The sequence below is a fragment of the Blennius ocellaris genome, assembly GCF_963422515.1.
Source record: "Blennius ocellaris genome assembly, chromosome: 10".
Lineage (NCBI taxonomy): Eukaryota > Metazoa > Chordata > Actinopteri > Blenniiformes > Blenniidae > Blennius > Blennius ocellaris.
The window spans coordinates 8184255-8201742 of record NC_137659.1 but is presented as its reverse complement, the minus strand read 5'-3'; the positions used below and the strand labels follow the sequence as shown (position 1 = coordinate 8201742).

The 17488-nt window shown below is 42.2% G+C and overlaps 2 protein-coding genes across 2 annotated transcripts; one reads left to right on the top strand and one right to left on the bottom strand.

Moving 5' to 3' along the window:
• Positions 1-720: 720 nt before the first annotated feature.
• Positions 721-9056, top strand: rnf2 (ring finger protein 2). Its single transcript, XM_080502858.1, has 9 exons — positions 721-780; positions 3808-3904; positions 4011-4171; positions 5296-5378; positions 5554-5686; positions 5777-5876; positions 5971-6143; positions 6227-6416; positions 7213-9056. The coding sequence occupies exons 2-9, from the start codon at positions 3818-3820 to the stop codon at positions 7312-7314; spliced, it is 1029 nt and encodes a 342-aa protein (XP_080358984.1). The 5' UTR covers positions 721-780; positions 3808-3817; the 3' UTR covers positions 7315-9056.
• Positions 9057-11800: 2744 nt separating this feature from the next.
• On the bottom strand, positions 11801-16174 carry LOC308135253 (actin-related protein 2/3 complex subunit 5-A-like). The gene is made up of 4 exons (XM_080503151.1): positions 15937-16174; positions 13979-14051; positions 13712-13888; positions 11801-12265 (listed from the first exon to the last, which is right to left on the bottom strand). Exons 1-4 carry the CDS (start codon positions 16074-16076, stop codon positions 12203-12205), a joined length of 453 nt encoding a protein of 150 aa, XP_080359277.1. The 5' UTR covers positions 16077-16174; the 3' UTR covers positions 11801-12202.
• Positions 16175-17488: the final 1314 nt, after the last annotated feature.

Here is a 17488-nt window from a genome sequence, read left to right as displayed (position 1 = left end):
TTACTTCTTTTCCCTCTTTGTGCCCCAATTGCATGTGTTTATAATGAAGGTTTTTTTTTTTTTTTTTGCTTCACTTTTATTCTTTTTAAGGTTTCAGTGTCATGGTGAGTTTGTACTGTATTTTGGACCTGAAGGGTTTCAATAAAATGAATTGTAGAATTTTTTTTATACTAATGGTTTGGTTTTTGTAAAAATATAATTTCTCCAATTGACTGTGATGGTATGAGGTTTCACACCCACAACTAAAAGGATACAACTTCAGGGCTTACATCTCATAATGGATCAACTTTAAAAGTGATCTGCAAAGTCTTAAAATCAACACTGAAATACACAGAGAGCCTGGAGAAAGAAATGTAAATTGTAGTGAAGTGATGTTGTCTGTAGAAGTGGGGAGTCGTCAAACCTCTTTGAAGAATGACCTTAACCAACCAGAGCATAAAAAAGGAATAAACACAACAACTAAATTGTCAAAAAAGTTTACGGTCTGAATATTATATAATATTAATATATGCTGTTCAGATAATTATTATTTTAAATAATAATAATAATAATAACAATTAGAATAATAATGTATGCCGTATAAACACTTTTACACAGTTTAATTTGCTCGATTTCGAGTTTTATGTATTTATTAAATTCTTCATTTGTTGTTATTGTATTTATTGATCGTGACGTTATATCCGCTTCTCCTACATTTCCCAGCATGCACCGCTCCGTTGGCCCGTCCATATTGCCTTCACCTAAACGCGCTGGTTGATCGGCTCGTGCCTCCACTGAAATGTAAGTAGACAAACAATAATATCTAAACAAAGCTTTGCATTCTTACACATGTGGGAGTGAATCTGTGCATTAAATAAATTCCTTGTAAGAGTTTACGACTGCGATAAAGCGGGAGAAGGGGAAAGGGCGGTAGTGCAGACATACATCTCTGCTTTGGAAGATTTGGTGCGTCGGATCTGTTGTTTTTTTTTTTTTCCTCTCCTCTGTCACAGCGACAAATTACATGCACAAATATTCTGAAATATTTTAAACGATTGCCGATTATTTCACGGTTCTCACAGCTTCGACATAGACGAAGGAGATCCCGCTCCCTCCTAGTGTTTTCTTTGTAACCCTGGTTTCTCCTGCCCACGAAGAATAGCTGATTCCCTTTCGTAGCTAGTTAGCCATGTTAGCTTTAGCGCGGGGGTCTTTTTTAAAAAACAATATATTGTGAACAACTGCTAATAAAACATCGTTATTAAAGTTGATTTGATCAGTTATCGTCTTCCGAGCACAGGCCGGGTAATTGATGGAAAACCCACGCTAAAATGAACATATGTGAGCTGTATTAGCCGTAGCATGTATGTTGTGTTTATTGACATGGATTGATGAGTGCGGTGTACATTATTACAGCCAGAATGTAATCTGTGAATCCCAGAACACCAAGTTCTTCATTGTCTCCACATCGTGTGGAAATAGAGGAAATGTTTGTAATATTAAAAGCAACACGGTGTGGGTTAATCTGGATCACCCCCACTTTCCCCCACTCGTCTCTCACATGTGGTCTCCGGAATATAATCTCCAAGATGTGTGTTTGTATATAACAATCAGATTTACTTCATTAACCCTTCCCCAGGTCTGAGAGGTTAAAGATGTGTCACAGGCAAATATTCAGGCCCCCGAGGGTCAAACCGGTGGTCATCTGGAACGTATTTTGGTTTGGAACTGTTTGCAAGGTCGAGACCCAAACACCAGACCACCAGGATAACAAGAGTCACTATAGCACTAAAGCCATGAGCAATCCTGAAACCACTTATTGGCAGGAGAAAGCTGGGAACCAGTCTGATTTCACTGTAAAAGCCAACAAATTATCAACCTGGTCCAGTTAGCCCACAAGGATTTTAGTCCAAGAATTTGTGATAGCTACAAAGAACATGATTTGAAACTCGAGGCTTGACAACAATCCCCCAAAAACCTCCATTGGCCAGATTGAAACCACCCAGAAAACCATTCAGAACTACTATATGTAGTACATTTAAACAGCCTAAGCCAATCGCTGTTTGAAAACGATGTAACTTCAGTTAAATAAGAAAATAGGATAATAGGTATAAAGTCAGTTAAAATTAGTTAGAAACTTGCATAAACTATGACCAAAAAAGCATGTCAAGACTTGACTTGTCATTACCAAAAAAAACAAACTTGCCTGAAAGCAGCCAATCTACCAGATAATAACTTGACCGCAAACAGACTACCTAAGATGAGTGTAAATCTCATTCGAAACCTGTGAAAACTTGGTACAACTAGTTAGTAAATTCCCATCAGAATCTTGCCAAAATCAGTTGGAGACCACTAAAACAAAAACAGCCATAATATAAATCTAAACCCAGTCCAGAAACCGATCTGAACCAAAGCCATAATGTCCTGAAACCAGACTTGGACAAAGATGATTTGGAGTCCAGCCAGAATCCAGTCCTCAAACCATATGTCGAATGTGATGTGGGACCGATTTTTAGAGTGAATCTGTGCTTCACAAAACAATTTTACAGTTATAAACTACTCCTCGGCACTGCTAAACTGAGATATATAGTTCTGCCCACATGTTCAGATTTAGACAAAGCAGGACGGGGAGAAGAATGCTGCTGATGATTTGTTGCCCTTTAAGCTTTATTAACAGGAGCTGTGACACACACACATTTCCACCCAGGGTCCACACTCACTCCACTTTGGTCTGGATGTGGTCGTGAAATGATAGCACAGTAACTTTTTAATACCAACAACTCTCAACATTCCATTTCTTTTTATTGTAATAAGAAATAGACGCTCACTCCAAACATGATTGCATTTAATGTGTTTTTAGTTTTGCCACAATCGAGTCAGATCAAGTGGGCTTGTTGACGTAATGGATGACTCCTCATCCCTCATCCAGGTGGCTTCTTTGCTATTTTCCTAACATCTTTGAGCCAGATTAGATTTGTGGTCAGTATGTTCTACAATTTTATTATGAAGGAACATCTTTTTATAAAAAATAAAAAAAAAGAAGCTGCATATATCAAAGTGATGACGTTCGTCTAAATTAGTGCAAAATCGAAGTCATGTTACATTATTGCTGTTTGTTCATGTTGGCTTCAAAATATGTTAACAGGCTATAGATTAAGATCCTAAATGTACTTTATGTATATAGAAATGTGAATAAATTGGGTGTTATTTGTCATTGCCGCTATTAATAAGTAGATTCCTATGCCAGAAAAAGCTTTACATTTCAGCTTTAGAAACTCTGGTACAATCCAGGTTTAAGGTGACTAACAAATGATCAAATCAAATCAGAATATATATTTTGCAGTATTTGCAGTCTGCCTTTTAGTTATTGTTTTGGCCTCCCGTGTATTGGTTGACCTGGTGAAGAGATCAGCCAAAGTGGTGCCCACGTTGATTTGATAGAAAATAACTCAATTTTAAAATAATACTTTGAAATCGCTTTTCTTTTTCTGCTCTCGCCACCTCCAGTCTGAAGTTCATATTGTTCACTTTCATCAACTGTTTTATGTCTTTTTTGGTTTGTCGTTAGTAAGTTTTTCCAGCTTGAACTGTCACTTTAACGACAACATTTTTCATATCCCGGGTGTAAATCGTATTTTTTTTGTGTGTTTGTTTGCAAGTAAACTTGAATATTGTAACACATCATTAGTTGGATCCCGGGCTTTTTGTTGCTTCTAGTGGTTGAGGTTTTAGGCTTTTAAACATCCGAAAAGTGGCCCGATGTTTGTTCAGAACTCTGGGAGCTAATAAGATTGCTAATAAGATCCCACTCTTTCGTCTTTGTCGCAGTGTTGCAGCGATGACGCAGACGGTTCAGACCAACGGGGTGCAGCCCCTCAGTAAGACCTGGGAGCTGAGTCTGTACGAGCTACAGAGGACTCCACAGGTAACGGCTTCACGCCGCCTCGGGCCACAAGGAACACCGTGTCCCCGCCGTCGTCTCTCTTTGCCTTTGTGTGTCTTGAGTGCTGACCCGCCGCCTCTTCGCGCAGGAGGCCATAACGGACGGGCTGGAGATCGCCGTGTCGCCCCGGTCCCTCCACAGCGAGCTCATGTGCCCCATCTGCCTGGACATGCTGAAGAACACGATGACCACCAAAGAATGTCTGCACCGCTTCTGCGCCGATTGTATCATCACAGCTCTGAGATCTGGGTGAGTGTAGGAACCGGTTTGTATTGTGGATTTTTTTTTTAACCCGGGTTAGATACACCACGGAGATTCAGTTAGCAGCCCAGAAGCAACCCTGGAGCGGTCCAACCTGTGGTCCAGCCAGAGAGCAACTTTCCTAAAATAACCTGAAATCCTGACATTCCCACATTATTTCATTGAAAATCACGGAACGGTCATCCGTTTCTCTTGAGCTCCTCCGGGTCTTTACGTCACAGATGTCTTGTCGAATTGGTTAGATTTCTACCTCTTGCAGATATTGCGAGTGTTTGTCAGAGTGATAGTTTATTTTATTTTATTTTTGAGCGTGGCTTTTAAGATGTCAAACGAATTTCTTCATCAGCAAAAAATGTTTTCATGATTTTCCAGCAAATAAACTTTGCCTGCAGCCACAAAACATTTAAATGATGTGAAATTAATACAAATTAGCTGAAAAAAAATTGCTATATATACAGCTGCAATTTAGATATACTGTATTCTTTTTTTTTTTTAGATCTTGTAGCCATTTTTAGTGGGGGGGGGGGGTTCTTTCTTTCTTTAATTCATGTTTTTTTACACTTTAGCTATTTTATGGATTACAGCTGCTGCAGGTGTCCTAATTTTTAGAACAGTTTTTAGCTACACTAGAGATTTATTTTTCCTTTATCCCTTTTTTCTTTCTTTTTTTGATGTTTTCCTTTTTTGTTTTTGTTTTTGTCTTTTTATTTTTCCTTTCATGTTTTTTTTTTTTCCATCGTTTCTGTTTTCCATTTGTTGTTTTTTTCTTCTTTTTTTCCATTTTCATGCAAATAAAAAGCTGATGTAGCTAGTATAAACATTTTAATTTGATCATTGTACCTGTAGTTACATTTTTGATGAGTTTTCTTTTTTGTTTACCTATGTTATCCTCTTGTTTTATCTATACTGGCTGTTTATAACTGGAGATTATCTCATCTTTGAAAATCAATGTGACATGCAAATGAAAAGAAAATTAAAAACAAAATGTTTGTTTACACAAAAGCTGCCCCAGAGAGGCTGAACAGCCACATGTGACTCCGGAGCTGCATTGATGATGTGCACAGTAAAAAAAAAAAAAAAAAAAAACCCTGCATGATTCTTCATCTTTGCAGAAACAAAGAGTGTCCCACCTGTCGCAAGAAGCTCGTTTCCAAAAGGTCGCTGCGCCCAGACCCTAATTTCGATGCTCTCATAAGTAAGTAAGACGAAGGAAATGTGATGAATCAGCACTTAAGGAATCAGTTTCAACACCCGAATGTCCCGATTTCAGCAATTTCAAGGCTCGTTGAGTGTCACGCTTTGAACTCAGTGTTTGGCAATGCTGTTTTATGATGACGCAGAAAGACCCACCCGCATGTGTTTGATTCCAGGTAAGATTTATCCCAGCCGCGACGAGTACGAAGCCCACCAGGAGCGAGTTCTGGCCCGCATCAGCAAACACAACAACCAGCAAGCATTGTCCCACAGCATAGAAGAAGGGCTGAAGATACAGGCCATGACCAGGTGAGCTGCTGCACCATGAAATACAAACGCATGTCCCAAAAAAAAAAAAAATCCCCACCGACACGATGGATTTCCTTTTGTTTTTGTCAGACTGCAGCGGGGCAAGAGACACACGGTGGAGAACGGCAGCGGCGCCGAGGACAACGGAGACTCCTCCCACTGTAGCAACGCCTCCGTCCACAGCAACCAGGTATTTTATTTTACCACCTCTCAATGTCACTCCCAGCTGGGAATACGCGTACATCCTGTGGGAACGGTCCTAAACGCATGTGGCGGACTTCCAGGAGGCCGGTCCGAGCATCAAGCGCACCAAGACAAGCGACGACAGCGGTTTAGACATGGACAACGCCGCCGAGAACGGCGGCGGGGACTCCGTGATCGACGGCGGCGCCAGCGAAATAGAGCTGGTGTTTCGGCCGCATCCCACCCTGATGGAGAAGGACGACGGCCACAACAGGTAAGACGCACTCGAGACGCATGAGGTGGAGTTGGCGTGGAGGTCCGCTCACGTTTTACCCCCTCCCCTCCCTCGCCACGCAGCGTGGAGTTCGTCCCTCGCTACATCAAGACGTCCGGGAACGCCACGGTGGACCACCTGTCCAAGTACCTGGCTGTGAGGCTGGCGCTGGAGGAGCTGAGAAGAAACGCCGAGGCCAGTCCCGTCAACGTGGAGGCAGCGTCAGAGAAACAGTACACCATCTACATCCCCACTGCTGGAAACCAGTTCACCGTGAGTACAGACGGCGCCACACCTCCCGTGGGGCGTCGAGCCGAGATCTAATAACCGTTATTAGAGAGCAGTACTGACGGTGCCTAAACGAGCCCTTGTGACTGTGAGGGAGTGGAAGAGTAGGCGATTTCCCGAGCCGGACTTGAACACAGCATTGCACGCACGCACGCGAGCGTAAATGATGCCGTGAGCTGCAGGAGTGAGCGGAGCAAGCAATGAAGCGCTCGGAGGTACAGCTCCACTTTTCAAAATGCGATGCCAGCAGCAGCAGGAATACTTTGTAATGTGAGGAAGCTCCTGGTTTCTCCAGGCTGAAGAGATTGCTCATTTGTTTTAAAATGAGTTGCCCCCCATGAAGCCTTGTCACACAACGTTTCCAGAGGGGAAGGAAGAGCTTGGTTTTAATTTGTGCTTTAATAAGAAAAAAAAACATTGTCCAGTTGTAGTTAAGTGTCTTCATGTTGACATGACAGTTGTGAAACAACTGTGCTGTTACAATACAAACTACAATACATACACATTTTTTTTATTGGGAATTTACTATGTTAAATTCACAATTTTTATTTTAGATTATATTGACAAGCAAATTAACATTTAATACCGCATAAACGCACACAAAATTACCTAAAAGTGGTACCGCTGCGTACCTGTATTGGTGCATATGTGAAAGGTACCCATCTGTACTCATCTATTTAAATTTTTAGACCGGTTCTCCTCAGAGGAGTTTATTGTCCTGCGGTCGGTTGTGTTTCATTTGTGACGGAGTGAGACTGAACAGTTGCGATTGTGTCCGCAGGTCCTGAACGGGTCCTTCTCTCTGGAGCTGGTCAGTGAAAAGTACTGGAAGGTCAACAAGCCCATGGAGCTCTACTTTGCCCCGACTAAAGAGCACAAGTAGACTCGTCTCAGATATATACACACACAGACATACACGCACACACACACACACGCACCCAGTCACCAGTAGGAAGTGAAGTGATGGACTTGGTTACAACTGCGCACACGAACACGGGGAGTGTGTGCGTCTGAAGGAGATGAGCGGGGGTTTTTTCAAACCCTCAAAAGGACTCTTGTAAAAAGAAAAAAAAAAACAACTGTGTTTTATATACTCCGTATCTTCCTGTGTCTCTTTCTATCTTTTCCTCAGTAGAAGGTAGCAGGTCAGTGCAGCAGTGGCGGGCTCGCTTAGCGGCCTCCCGAGCTCTGGGAGTCGGACGTCGCGGGCGATCTGGAGCTTCGGAGAGCAGCTGCGCTCCAGCTGTGCAACGCATGTGGCGAACTGGAAACCAGTTCTAAATAATCTGGTGGCTGCTGCACTGATCTGTTGTAGGAACAAACTGTTCTCTAATATCTGTGGCTGCTCTCTATGGTTCGTCCTTTTATAAATGTCTTTTTGTAACATGGAGAGGAAGCTGTGTGTTTGTGTGTGTGTGTGTGTGTGTGTGTGTGTGTGTGTGTGTGGGGAGGAGCGAGGGAGTGTGTATGGTTGGACGGTACCTCGAAAAGCCCCGCCGAGACGAACCCACCATGACAGTATTTCACCTCTTACCGATGAAGGGCGTCCATCTTTAACAGCGTTTGTTTGAAGGTGCAGCAGGAAACGCTTGGATTGCAGTAGTGAGCCATCTTTCAGTATTGTTGCTGGGTTATTTTTTGTTGTTTTTTTTGGGGTACTTCAATGAGAGTGACTATACACCACCTGGTGGTATTACCAGACGGGATTAGTTGTGGCTCCACCTTAATGAAAAAAACGATTATTTAGTCAATAACTACGACGCTGTAGGATTTAGGCGTTTCGAAATGATGCCGATGCGTGGCTGCACAGTAGCCGTTCACTACAAGTCGACCTAATTCCTAAGTAAAATGGGTGGAGAGGAGTTTCTTGAATTGGAATTGATTTTAACACAAAGTGAAGCTGGAATATGAGGTGAAGGTGCCGCCACCTTATGGCGATGACCATCCTGTAGACAAGACAAAAATGGCTGACATATAATTTTTATTTAGAGTGTAAAATCCTTAAAGATAAATCTTTGTTAAAGTGAGTGGAAATTGTTGCTTATACAGCTGTTGTTTTTTCTTTTGTCATTTTTTTATTATTATTCTAATTTCAGTACCACTAGATGGTGTATTGAGTCATATTGTTCATGTTCATACTGATGGATGGAACACTTGAGTTTTTCAGTGAAATGTGAGTCATGATGCGAAAGTCAATCCACTAAATCCTGACCTACTGCACCTTCTCAAACAAAAGCAGATGCGAACGGGGGAGTGTGAATGTTTCCGATTAAACACTCCAGAGAACCGAAACGGCGCCGAGCTTTCACAGGTGCCACCATGCAGACGAACACTAACGACAGAGGACTGCACAAACAGAAGAGGACGGTCTGTGGGAGCTGATATTCAGGTGTGTTCACAGCACAACGTCGTCACATTCCTCAAGTAAAGTTCAGGAAGAACACGTGGACAGTAGGGGCCCAAACAACTCCCGTGGTTAACTTTAGTCCCGGCTGAAGAGCTGGCTGGTTTCACAGACTCATTCGAACCTCCTTCAGTCGCAGCTACTCTTCTGTCTCATCCGGTACCAGTGTGAGTGTGCATTACCTGTATACTGCATTTTTCTGTTTGGACAATAAACCTGAATTTGTGTGATCAACATGAAGCAATGCTGCGCCTGCTTTCTCTCTCATCGCTCCGCCATTTATTTAAGCCTGTTTAAAGAGTAAATGAATACAATCTGAGACTGAAGCACCTGAAATCCTCATGAAATTACTCCATTCCCTCAAAAAATTGAATTGTTTTGGTCATTTTTAATGCACAAATGCAATAATGTAACAAAATGTATTAGAATATAGGATAAGTGGCCTATACAGTTATTTTATTTCTCAAAAATTGTGCTATTTGTATTGTTAGTGCTAATATAAAAGCAAACACAATACTACCACTCTGATCACTTGCAGGCTTTTGTTGCTGAACCTTTTTATCTTGACATCCTGGAGAGACATCCTGTATTGATTTATTGAGCCCGAGTCACTTAAAAGTAAAGCCACCAGAGGGAAATTAAAATCTAGTAAATAAAACCAAATCTCCCGACAAATTGGAGGGAAGAAAAGCAACCCCAGATGATTGGGATCTCCACTTTATGCTGCCAGTTTAATACTCGGATAAAGGAGTTTGACATGTTCAATAATTGACTTGGTAGATTATTGACTAATATTCTGTCACTACATTATTGGCTCAAGTGTCCTTGCGCAAGACACGTAACCTCAAACAGCCCCCAATAGATGGATTAAACACCAGTGTTGTGTGTGTGTGAATGGGTAAATGTGATGAAGCGCTTTGGGGATCGCTTTAGCAGCAGAAAAGCACTCAAATAAAATCCATTTGCCATTATTGGCTTAATCACAGTTAAAATAGTCACAATTATCCTGATATTGACAGATTTTACATAAATAGTTATGGATAAATTACTAGTCATCCAGGGGGACCGAAAGAAAAATGTTTTGGAAGAATCCCACAATATTCATGTGGATTTTTAGCTTTTAAAAGCTTTCCTATCCAGCTACAATTAGTGAGATCAGATGTGAGCATCATAAGGCCCATGGGTCAGTTGTGGCTGTTTAAGCTCAGTGTGAGCGGGATCTCAGGGTTTTCTCAAGTCATGGTTTCCAGACAGATTGGAAAAGGAAAAAGTGACCCAGAGCAACAATGGCTCATAAATAATGTGTAAAAAAAAAAACCAACAACCCAGCTTTTTATTAAAAGTTAATTGTTATTGAGTAAAAGTCAAGTCAACATAAGTCTTGACCCTCGATAGTAGTGCTAATTTTTTATTTCAAAGAGTTACACGCCCCTGAGTTAGATGCTCGATCAGCAAATTTATGTCACATAAAGACTGAGTGAACATGCAGATTTGGATTCCCACTGAACTCTGAAATGGGTGCTGTGACTCCCATCTGCCACTAGATGTCAGTGTCGTCCAGTATAACAAACCCGGAGCGTGACTTCATTCAGCTTGACGAACATGAACGAGACGCAGAAGCAAAGCGTGATGTAATATTTGGATTTTCCTATGAAAAAGTACTTTTTTTCGTGTTACATACACAAAACTGAATTAGAGCTGAAATCACACTGTGTCCCACAGCTCATGTAGTTTTTATAACGCTGATAGGAACAAATTTCTTAGCACATTTACACTTTGTTGCATTTAAATCAGGGCTATCAAATGTTAATTACACGTATAAACAACTATAAATCTAAATCTGTTTTGATTTTGGAGATAAAGATGTTTTCAGTCTTCTTTTCAGACATTTTTTCCCCATTTAGTTTTTTTTTTTTCTTCCACGCAAGCCAATAATTTTTCTTTTGTTGCTGTAACCACACAATTTAAGGACCTGTTTTTTTGTTTTGCTTTTTAATCAATTTATCATCCATTTACACAAGGGGTAGGCAACTCCGGTCCTTGAGGGCCGCAGTCCTGCGTGTTTTAGATGTTTCCCTGCTCAAACACACCTGAGTTATCGTGATGAGGCTCTGCAGAACTCTTGATAATGTGCCACAAATTGCTGTCAGCTGTGTTGATGTGAGAACACATTGAAAACGTGCAAGACTGCGGCCCTCGAGCACCGGAGTTGCCCATCCCTGATGAATTGGTTATTATAATTTTTTTTTTTTAACTTAGTTTCTTTTTTTCCAATTATAAGCTCCACAGGGAATAAAAACTTTCCTCCTTTTAATTAAATGCCTCAAAATGTGAGATTTCCAGTAGAACTCTATTGTTTACATTCGTCTCCGTTAAAATTATATGCAATTCAGTTCCGAAGATTAGTGTTTGGATGGCATAATTCTAGTTTTATATCAATTTAAAAAAGAATTACATCATGTTGGGAAAAGACATCTGTTCCCTCATACCTCAAGATTGACTTATTTCTGCTTTGGAAAGTGGTGTAAAGCCCAGTTCACGGCAGGATTATAAAATTGTCTGCAGATTTCCCAAACCTGAGAGACCACACACAATTGTTTTGATTTTTGGATTTCCTGCCCGCTTCCGGTTCGGCGCCACTACGTCACCTTGCTTTCCGATTGGCTACCCGTCGTAGTCAACGGGCTCGTTGCGTCTTCCCCTCAGAGGACACCACACAAGGTGAGAACTCGAGCCAAAACAATCCAACATGTTGAATATCTCCGATCTCAGATTGGAGCGGTCCCGACATCCTTTTCAGCAGACAACAGCAGTCTTAACACACCTCAGGAATATCTGATGATGATCTGAGCTTCCTTAAGATTGTTGGAAGGAGAGAACCAGGGCCAAAATCGGCCTAATTATCCTGCTGTATGAACCGGGCTTAAGATCAACTAACTTGATCCAGATAAGAAGAACACACAAATGAGAGTTCAGCGCTTTTAATGGGTTGTTTTTTTTTTCAGATATAAAAAAAAGAACCGTGATCAGAGTGACACTCAGGTCCGGTGCAAGTAGAAATAAACAAAAAAAGAATGAGTCAATGAACACATCGTGTTCACAGAACGATGAGCCAATCCCAGCTTGTACTGGGCTCAAAGGCAGGGAAACAGCAGTCTGTATCTCCTCTTCGGCTGAGGGAGGAGGAGGAGGAGGAGAGGAGGAGGAGGAGGAGGAGGGGGCGGCGAGAGGCGCCGGCACCTCCTGACGCCAGAGGTGTGGCTGAGCAGAGTCAAAGAGAAGAGAAAAAAAAAGGTGAAGAAGAGACACTCTGAGGGGGAAAGAGTGAGAATCAGTCGGTGGCCACGTGGTTCCAGCTCCCGGACCATCACACCGTCCTCCGGGCCGTCAGCACTCTGACGATGGAGCCGACTCCTCCCACCGCCAGCGCCTGCAGGAACACACACAACACACACTGAGAAAGCATCTCGGCTTCTTTCGCTTTGCCCTCAGTCTAGACTCGCAGGCACACTTTTGTCAATCCACTTACTGTAACTACAAGTTTATAATTATTTAGTGCTATAGCAGTGGTACATAAGCTAGATAAGGCGTTTTCAGTGACTCTGAGCACCGTTGTGGTGTAAATGGACACCCAAAATGAAACTTGAATTCATCGTGGCGTAAACAGCGCTTTAGTGTCACAGGGCATTTAGCCCAGGAGACGATACAGTGAGGCGAGGAGGAGCCTGCAGGAGTAAACCCACGAGAAAAATGCACTGTTAATGCATCCAGCACATTCATAGGTCCTGAAAACAGACAACTCAATTACACATGAAGATAAAAGTAACACTAGCATATCACACTGAGGACGCAACAGAAGTAGATACACATAAATAGTTATATGTAGATTAGCAATCTGTCACTTTGATGCACTTCTTTTATCTAATTTATATACTTAAAGAAGCTGATTGGTTTAAACTATGAACTAAAGTTACTGACAAGCTTTGTTTCAACAGTAATCAGATAAAGCCTGATGATAAGCTTCATAATTAAATCCTGAACATCAAACCTTTGAATTTTCTTTACAGGCTGAAAAGAAGGAAACATTTAGAGATGGGCAAATGAAGCTTCAAAGCAGATTCATGAACCACTTTCTATATGTTTTGAAGCCACTAGATGGCACTCTCTGTTCAATAAATGTTTGAAAACACACTTCATTGACAGTCTTTCAGCCTCTATCTTCAAACCAAGAGTGCCACCTGGTGGAGTCAGAAAATATAGAAAGTGGTTCATGAATCTGCTTTGAAGCTTCATTTGCCCATCTCTAGAAACATTCTTGAGCACATAGCTTCCTGCAAGTCGGAACTCGCAGCAGATTTGAACCCTGCAGCTGTGAGAAATACTTTACAAGTGGAACTCTGAAAGGTGTGAAACAACCACTGAAATGGGATGAAAACTTACAGCTCAGTTTGAACGTTTTGGTGTTAATTAGGTTTGATCAGCGGAAGAATCACGTGTCAATTAGGAAAACCACACTTGTTCTTTAATACGTCCGACTTTCTTTGTTGAACTGAACATTTCTCAAGAAGATTAAATTAAATATGGAATAAAACCTGCTACAATATTTCTGTATCTGTTTAAAGACTGGTTTCCATCTCTCGATGAGAATACTTTCCATTATCTGGATAGTTGTCACAGCAGTGTCAAATTCAAATATCCTCCAGGACCAATGAACCATCCATTTCTCATTTTTAAAAGAGTAACGCCATGCAGTAGGCTAGATTGGAGCCCCTGGTGGCATGACTGTGTTCCACGGACCAAGTGTTTGGCACCCCTTTAAAATCGATGCGTTTTCACATGGAATGTTGCCGTGTAACGGTTTCACAGATCTCCTCACCTTCTCGTGCCACTGCAGCAGGACAGCGCTGCTGTTGTCCGTCGGCTTCTCGAAGCCTTTGTAGATGTACTTCATGAGCAGGTCCACGTCGGCGCGGTCCAGGGAGCCCACCGCCTTCTCGATGTCGCTGCTCTTAAAGCTGCTCAGCACCTTCACCACCAGCATCTCCGCCCGGTCCTGCACGCCGTGACACACGGGACACGCTGAGGGTCGGACGCACGGGCGGGAATACAGAACACGCGCGGGGAGGGGCTCGGCGGCGTTTACCTTGGCGTTCTGGTTCTTGGTGTTGATCGGCGGGTTCTTCAGGACGGCGACCAGGGCGCCGCTCATGTTCCCTGTGCAGAGCGTCGGTCAAGGAGAACACGCACAGAAAGAACGGACGTACACGAAAACAACTTCCTTATTTAGTCATCACATCTCTGTAAGCTTCTCTCCTTTTGACTTAAAGATCTCCACCGATCGGCTTCGCGTCACACTTCAAACCCGATCCTGAATTGTGTGGATTCTAACTGTTTTTAGACCCAGCTGACTCTCGTCTAGATCTGTACCATCATTACCTTCGCCAACGAAGTTGGGCCTGCGTGTATTTATTCATTTATTGGTTTGTATGCATGTATTTTACCAACTTTATGCAAAAACTACTCGCCCTAATTGCATGAAATTTTCAGTGATGACTTGTCATCATCTAAGGACCAAGCACTTAGATTTTGTTACGTTAACGGCTAACAGTTTCTAAATAAATCTCCAAAAAACTGCAAAAACTGTAGAAAAAAAAAAGGTCCCATTCATTTCCCAGAAAGCCTTGCAGCCTCTCTGTAGCTGAGGCGTTTTCATAGGGACACGTCACGTTTCACACAGCTGTTCAAGTAGATCAGGCAGCAACATCACTATCATACGGCCAATGCTAATTCTGCTCTTATGAAGTCATGCATTAACAAGTCAGGAATGTTCTGGCTTTGGCTGCTGCGGCAGAGCTTCTTTTAGCCTGGTGGATGTTTTAATTCTTCATATTCTCAGACAACACCTGCTCCTTCAGTAATCTGTAAACTGCAATGCAGAGTTTCTCTGTGTGTGATTGGTCAGATGCTGAAAAGTCTCTTTCATGTGAACGCTCACACATAGGTCTGGGTTGAACTAGCGAGTTGATAACCTGCTTTGTAGTAACGGTTATCAGGATCACGTGTGTCTGGATAAGTCAACCCAGGTAACAGAGAGAAATCCTGGACATGTTGATCATGGTTCGTAGTACAGGCCTCTGGTGGTTACTGCAGAGTTTGGCATGAAAAAAAGGAGCTGGATGGATGGATGAATTTAGGTTTCACCCCATTTTTCAGTTGTTGTTCTCAAAACTTATTAACACAATGACAAAAGCATGCAGTTGGGCATTGGTTGTTATTGCACAGCATTATGTGTAATAGAGGAGCTGCCTGGATGGATTGGTTTTGGTTTAACCTATGTTTTTACTCTAATTAGTTTGCGGTTTGAGTTTGACCTAATTTCCAGCTGCTAATCAACCTGACTACAATCTGGTTTCTGGGTGTTTTGGCCAGTATTCCAGGTGGTTTCTTACATATTTTAATCTAAATTTGATCTATTCTTACAGGTTTAGGATTTTTTTTAAATGGCATTCTTGGTTTAGATCTAAATAGTTTCTGAATGAAAGCAAAATCAAAATGATTTCTATCCTGGTTTAGTCTGGTTTGGGATAGGGAGCGAAAACTGCAAAACAAGCCAACATGACATGTTGTTTTTGACACTTTGCCACCATTTACAAAAAGCAAAATAACAACATTTGTTGTTACATTTGTAACATTTGCATGCTGTTGTTATTGCACATTGTTATGCACCAAAGATGAGCTGGATTACAAACTATTGGATTACAAACTGCTGAGACAGTCAACTTCATGGCTTCTGTAAGTTATCTGATGCGGATGAAGGCAAACTAAGAACACGGCCTCCTCCTGACTTTTCTGGACGGATCTCGAGATAAAGTGATACAAGTGACTTCTCAGCATCGGATCTCCACTTTAACCTCCAGAGGAGTTCAAACCTGAGGAATGTGTCTGAATGAGGGTGTTCAGTCCCAGAGGGGCCACACCCTCCTCTGTGACACCCGGAAACACAGTGGCAGCCCCCCGTGCAGACCCCCTAGCCCCCGCCTGGGACAAGGTGAGGATCTCGGGTGTTTGGGTCGCACCTGGTCGGACCTTCTGAAAGGATATTGTCTGAGCAGAGAGTCCACTTCCGCCTCGTCCGGACCGCCCTGCGTCTCCCCGCCGTCCTCATCGTCCACGAACTTGTTCTCGTCGTACTCGTCCACGTCCACCTTCCTGAAGCGGGCCTCGGTGGTGTTCTTCGACATGTCGGCGGCAAGAGTGAAGCGTCAGAGGGGAGAAACAAGAGAAATGCAGCCGGTCCGGTCCGCTTCCACTCCTCACTGCTCCTCTTCCGCACTCCGAGTCCGAGTCAGAACCACTTCCTGCTTTCGGCACGCCACCGCGAGAGACGCACGCTTCTGTTCCCTGCTGGACACAATGTGGTACTGCACCAAGAGAAGTTACACATTCACTTCTGATCTATGAATGAAGGGGGAAATGTGTCACTTCGGGGGGCAAACACACTCTCAATGTTGGACTCAAGACTTTTCTATTCAATAAAGCTTACAGTTAGAGCTGGTTAAGGCCACCCTGGAACATTTTCTATTGAAATCGCAATCCCTATTTTGTTTTTGTCTGTTTGTAATTTAAACACATTATATATTTGAATAGTTTCCATGGTGTTTGATTAAGAAAAAGACATATTAATCAAACTAGCTTGTTCAGTATTAAGTTAAAATATGAAATACTAGACTAGTTTGGCAGTGGTTAGCATTCTTACCTCACGGTGACAATGTCATGCCTTCAGCTATGAACTGGGTGTATGTGGGTTTCCTCTGGGTATTTATGAGGATCAGCTCCAGCACCCCACAATCCTGAACTGGATAAGTGGGATGGATAAGCAGACTAGTTTGGTATAAAGTGAAAAATTAGACAAGTTTGGTTTTGAGTTAAAACACAGTGTCATAGGAAACCATTACATTCTGAAGGCTTACTGTTCCCATTTGATGAAAAGAACCATAAGACTTAATTCATTCAAATGTTTCCATTCCAGCATTGGGTCTGTATGCCTCTCGCTCTCTCACACATTTTGAAGTCAAATCTTCTAATGGACTCCTGAATCATTTCAGTGAGAGCATCTTCTCAGGTCTGAATGTTTAATTTCTTCTGAATGTGAAAGTGGAACTTTACATACTGACTTTCATCTGCCTGCTGCACTCTCTGCTTGTGGTTATATTAAAACTCTCTGGGACCAAAATTAGATTTTCTTCAGGCTGGAAGTGAAGATGATTTTCTTTCCCCCTTCCCCTGATGGTGACACAGCTTTATTTGCTTTTACCACTCAGTTCTCCTCCACAGAGCACACACCTGTGGATGAACCGAAGTGGACATTTTGCTCTCCTGCTGCGACAACAGAAATGTGTGTGTTAAATGTTTTTGTCCCCACTGGTAGGCTCACTAAGCCACCAAACACACTCTGATTCTGAAGAAATCTATAAATAATCCAGAAAAAATGCAAACTCCAGATGGGCAAGCCCCAGGAAACAATCAGGAAATATCTACATATACATAAGGCACAGATTTTTCATTCCATGTTTAACTTAATTTTTACAACTGTCAATTAGCAGACATGTTGAATGAAATATATGTGATTAGGATTCCATTCTGAACCGGCCAG

Excerpts from the sequence above, each read along its gene's own strand:
- rnf2 (XM_080502858.1), top strand. The coding sequence starts at position 3,818 with ATGACGCAGACGGTTCAGACCAACGGGGTGCAGCCCCTCAGTAAGACC. Across the intron at positions 4,172-5,295 it reads ATCACAGCTCTGAGATCTGG|AAACAAAGAGTGTCCCACCT; the intron begins GTGAGTGTAGGA and ends TCATCTTTGCAG. Across the intron at positions 5,877-5,970 it reads CCTCCGTCCACAGCAACCAG|GAGGCCGGTCCGAGCATCAA; the intron begins GTATTTTATTTT and ends GCGGACTTCCAG.
- LOC308135253 (XM_080503151.1), bottom strand. The coding sequence starts at position 16,076 with ATGTCGAAGAACACCACCGAGGCCCGCTTCAGGAAGGTGGACGTGGAC. Across the intron at positions 13,889-13,978 it reads CCAAGAACCAGAACGCCAAG|GACCGGGCGGAGATGCTGGT; the intron begins GTAAACGCCGCC and ends CACGGCGTGCAG. Across the intron at positions 12,266-13,711 it reads TGCTGCAGTGGCACGAGAAG|GCGCTGGCGGTGGGAGGAGT; the intron begins GTGAGGAGATCT and ends GTGTTCCTGCAG.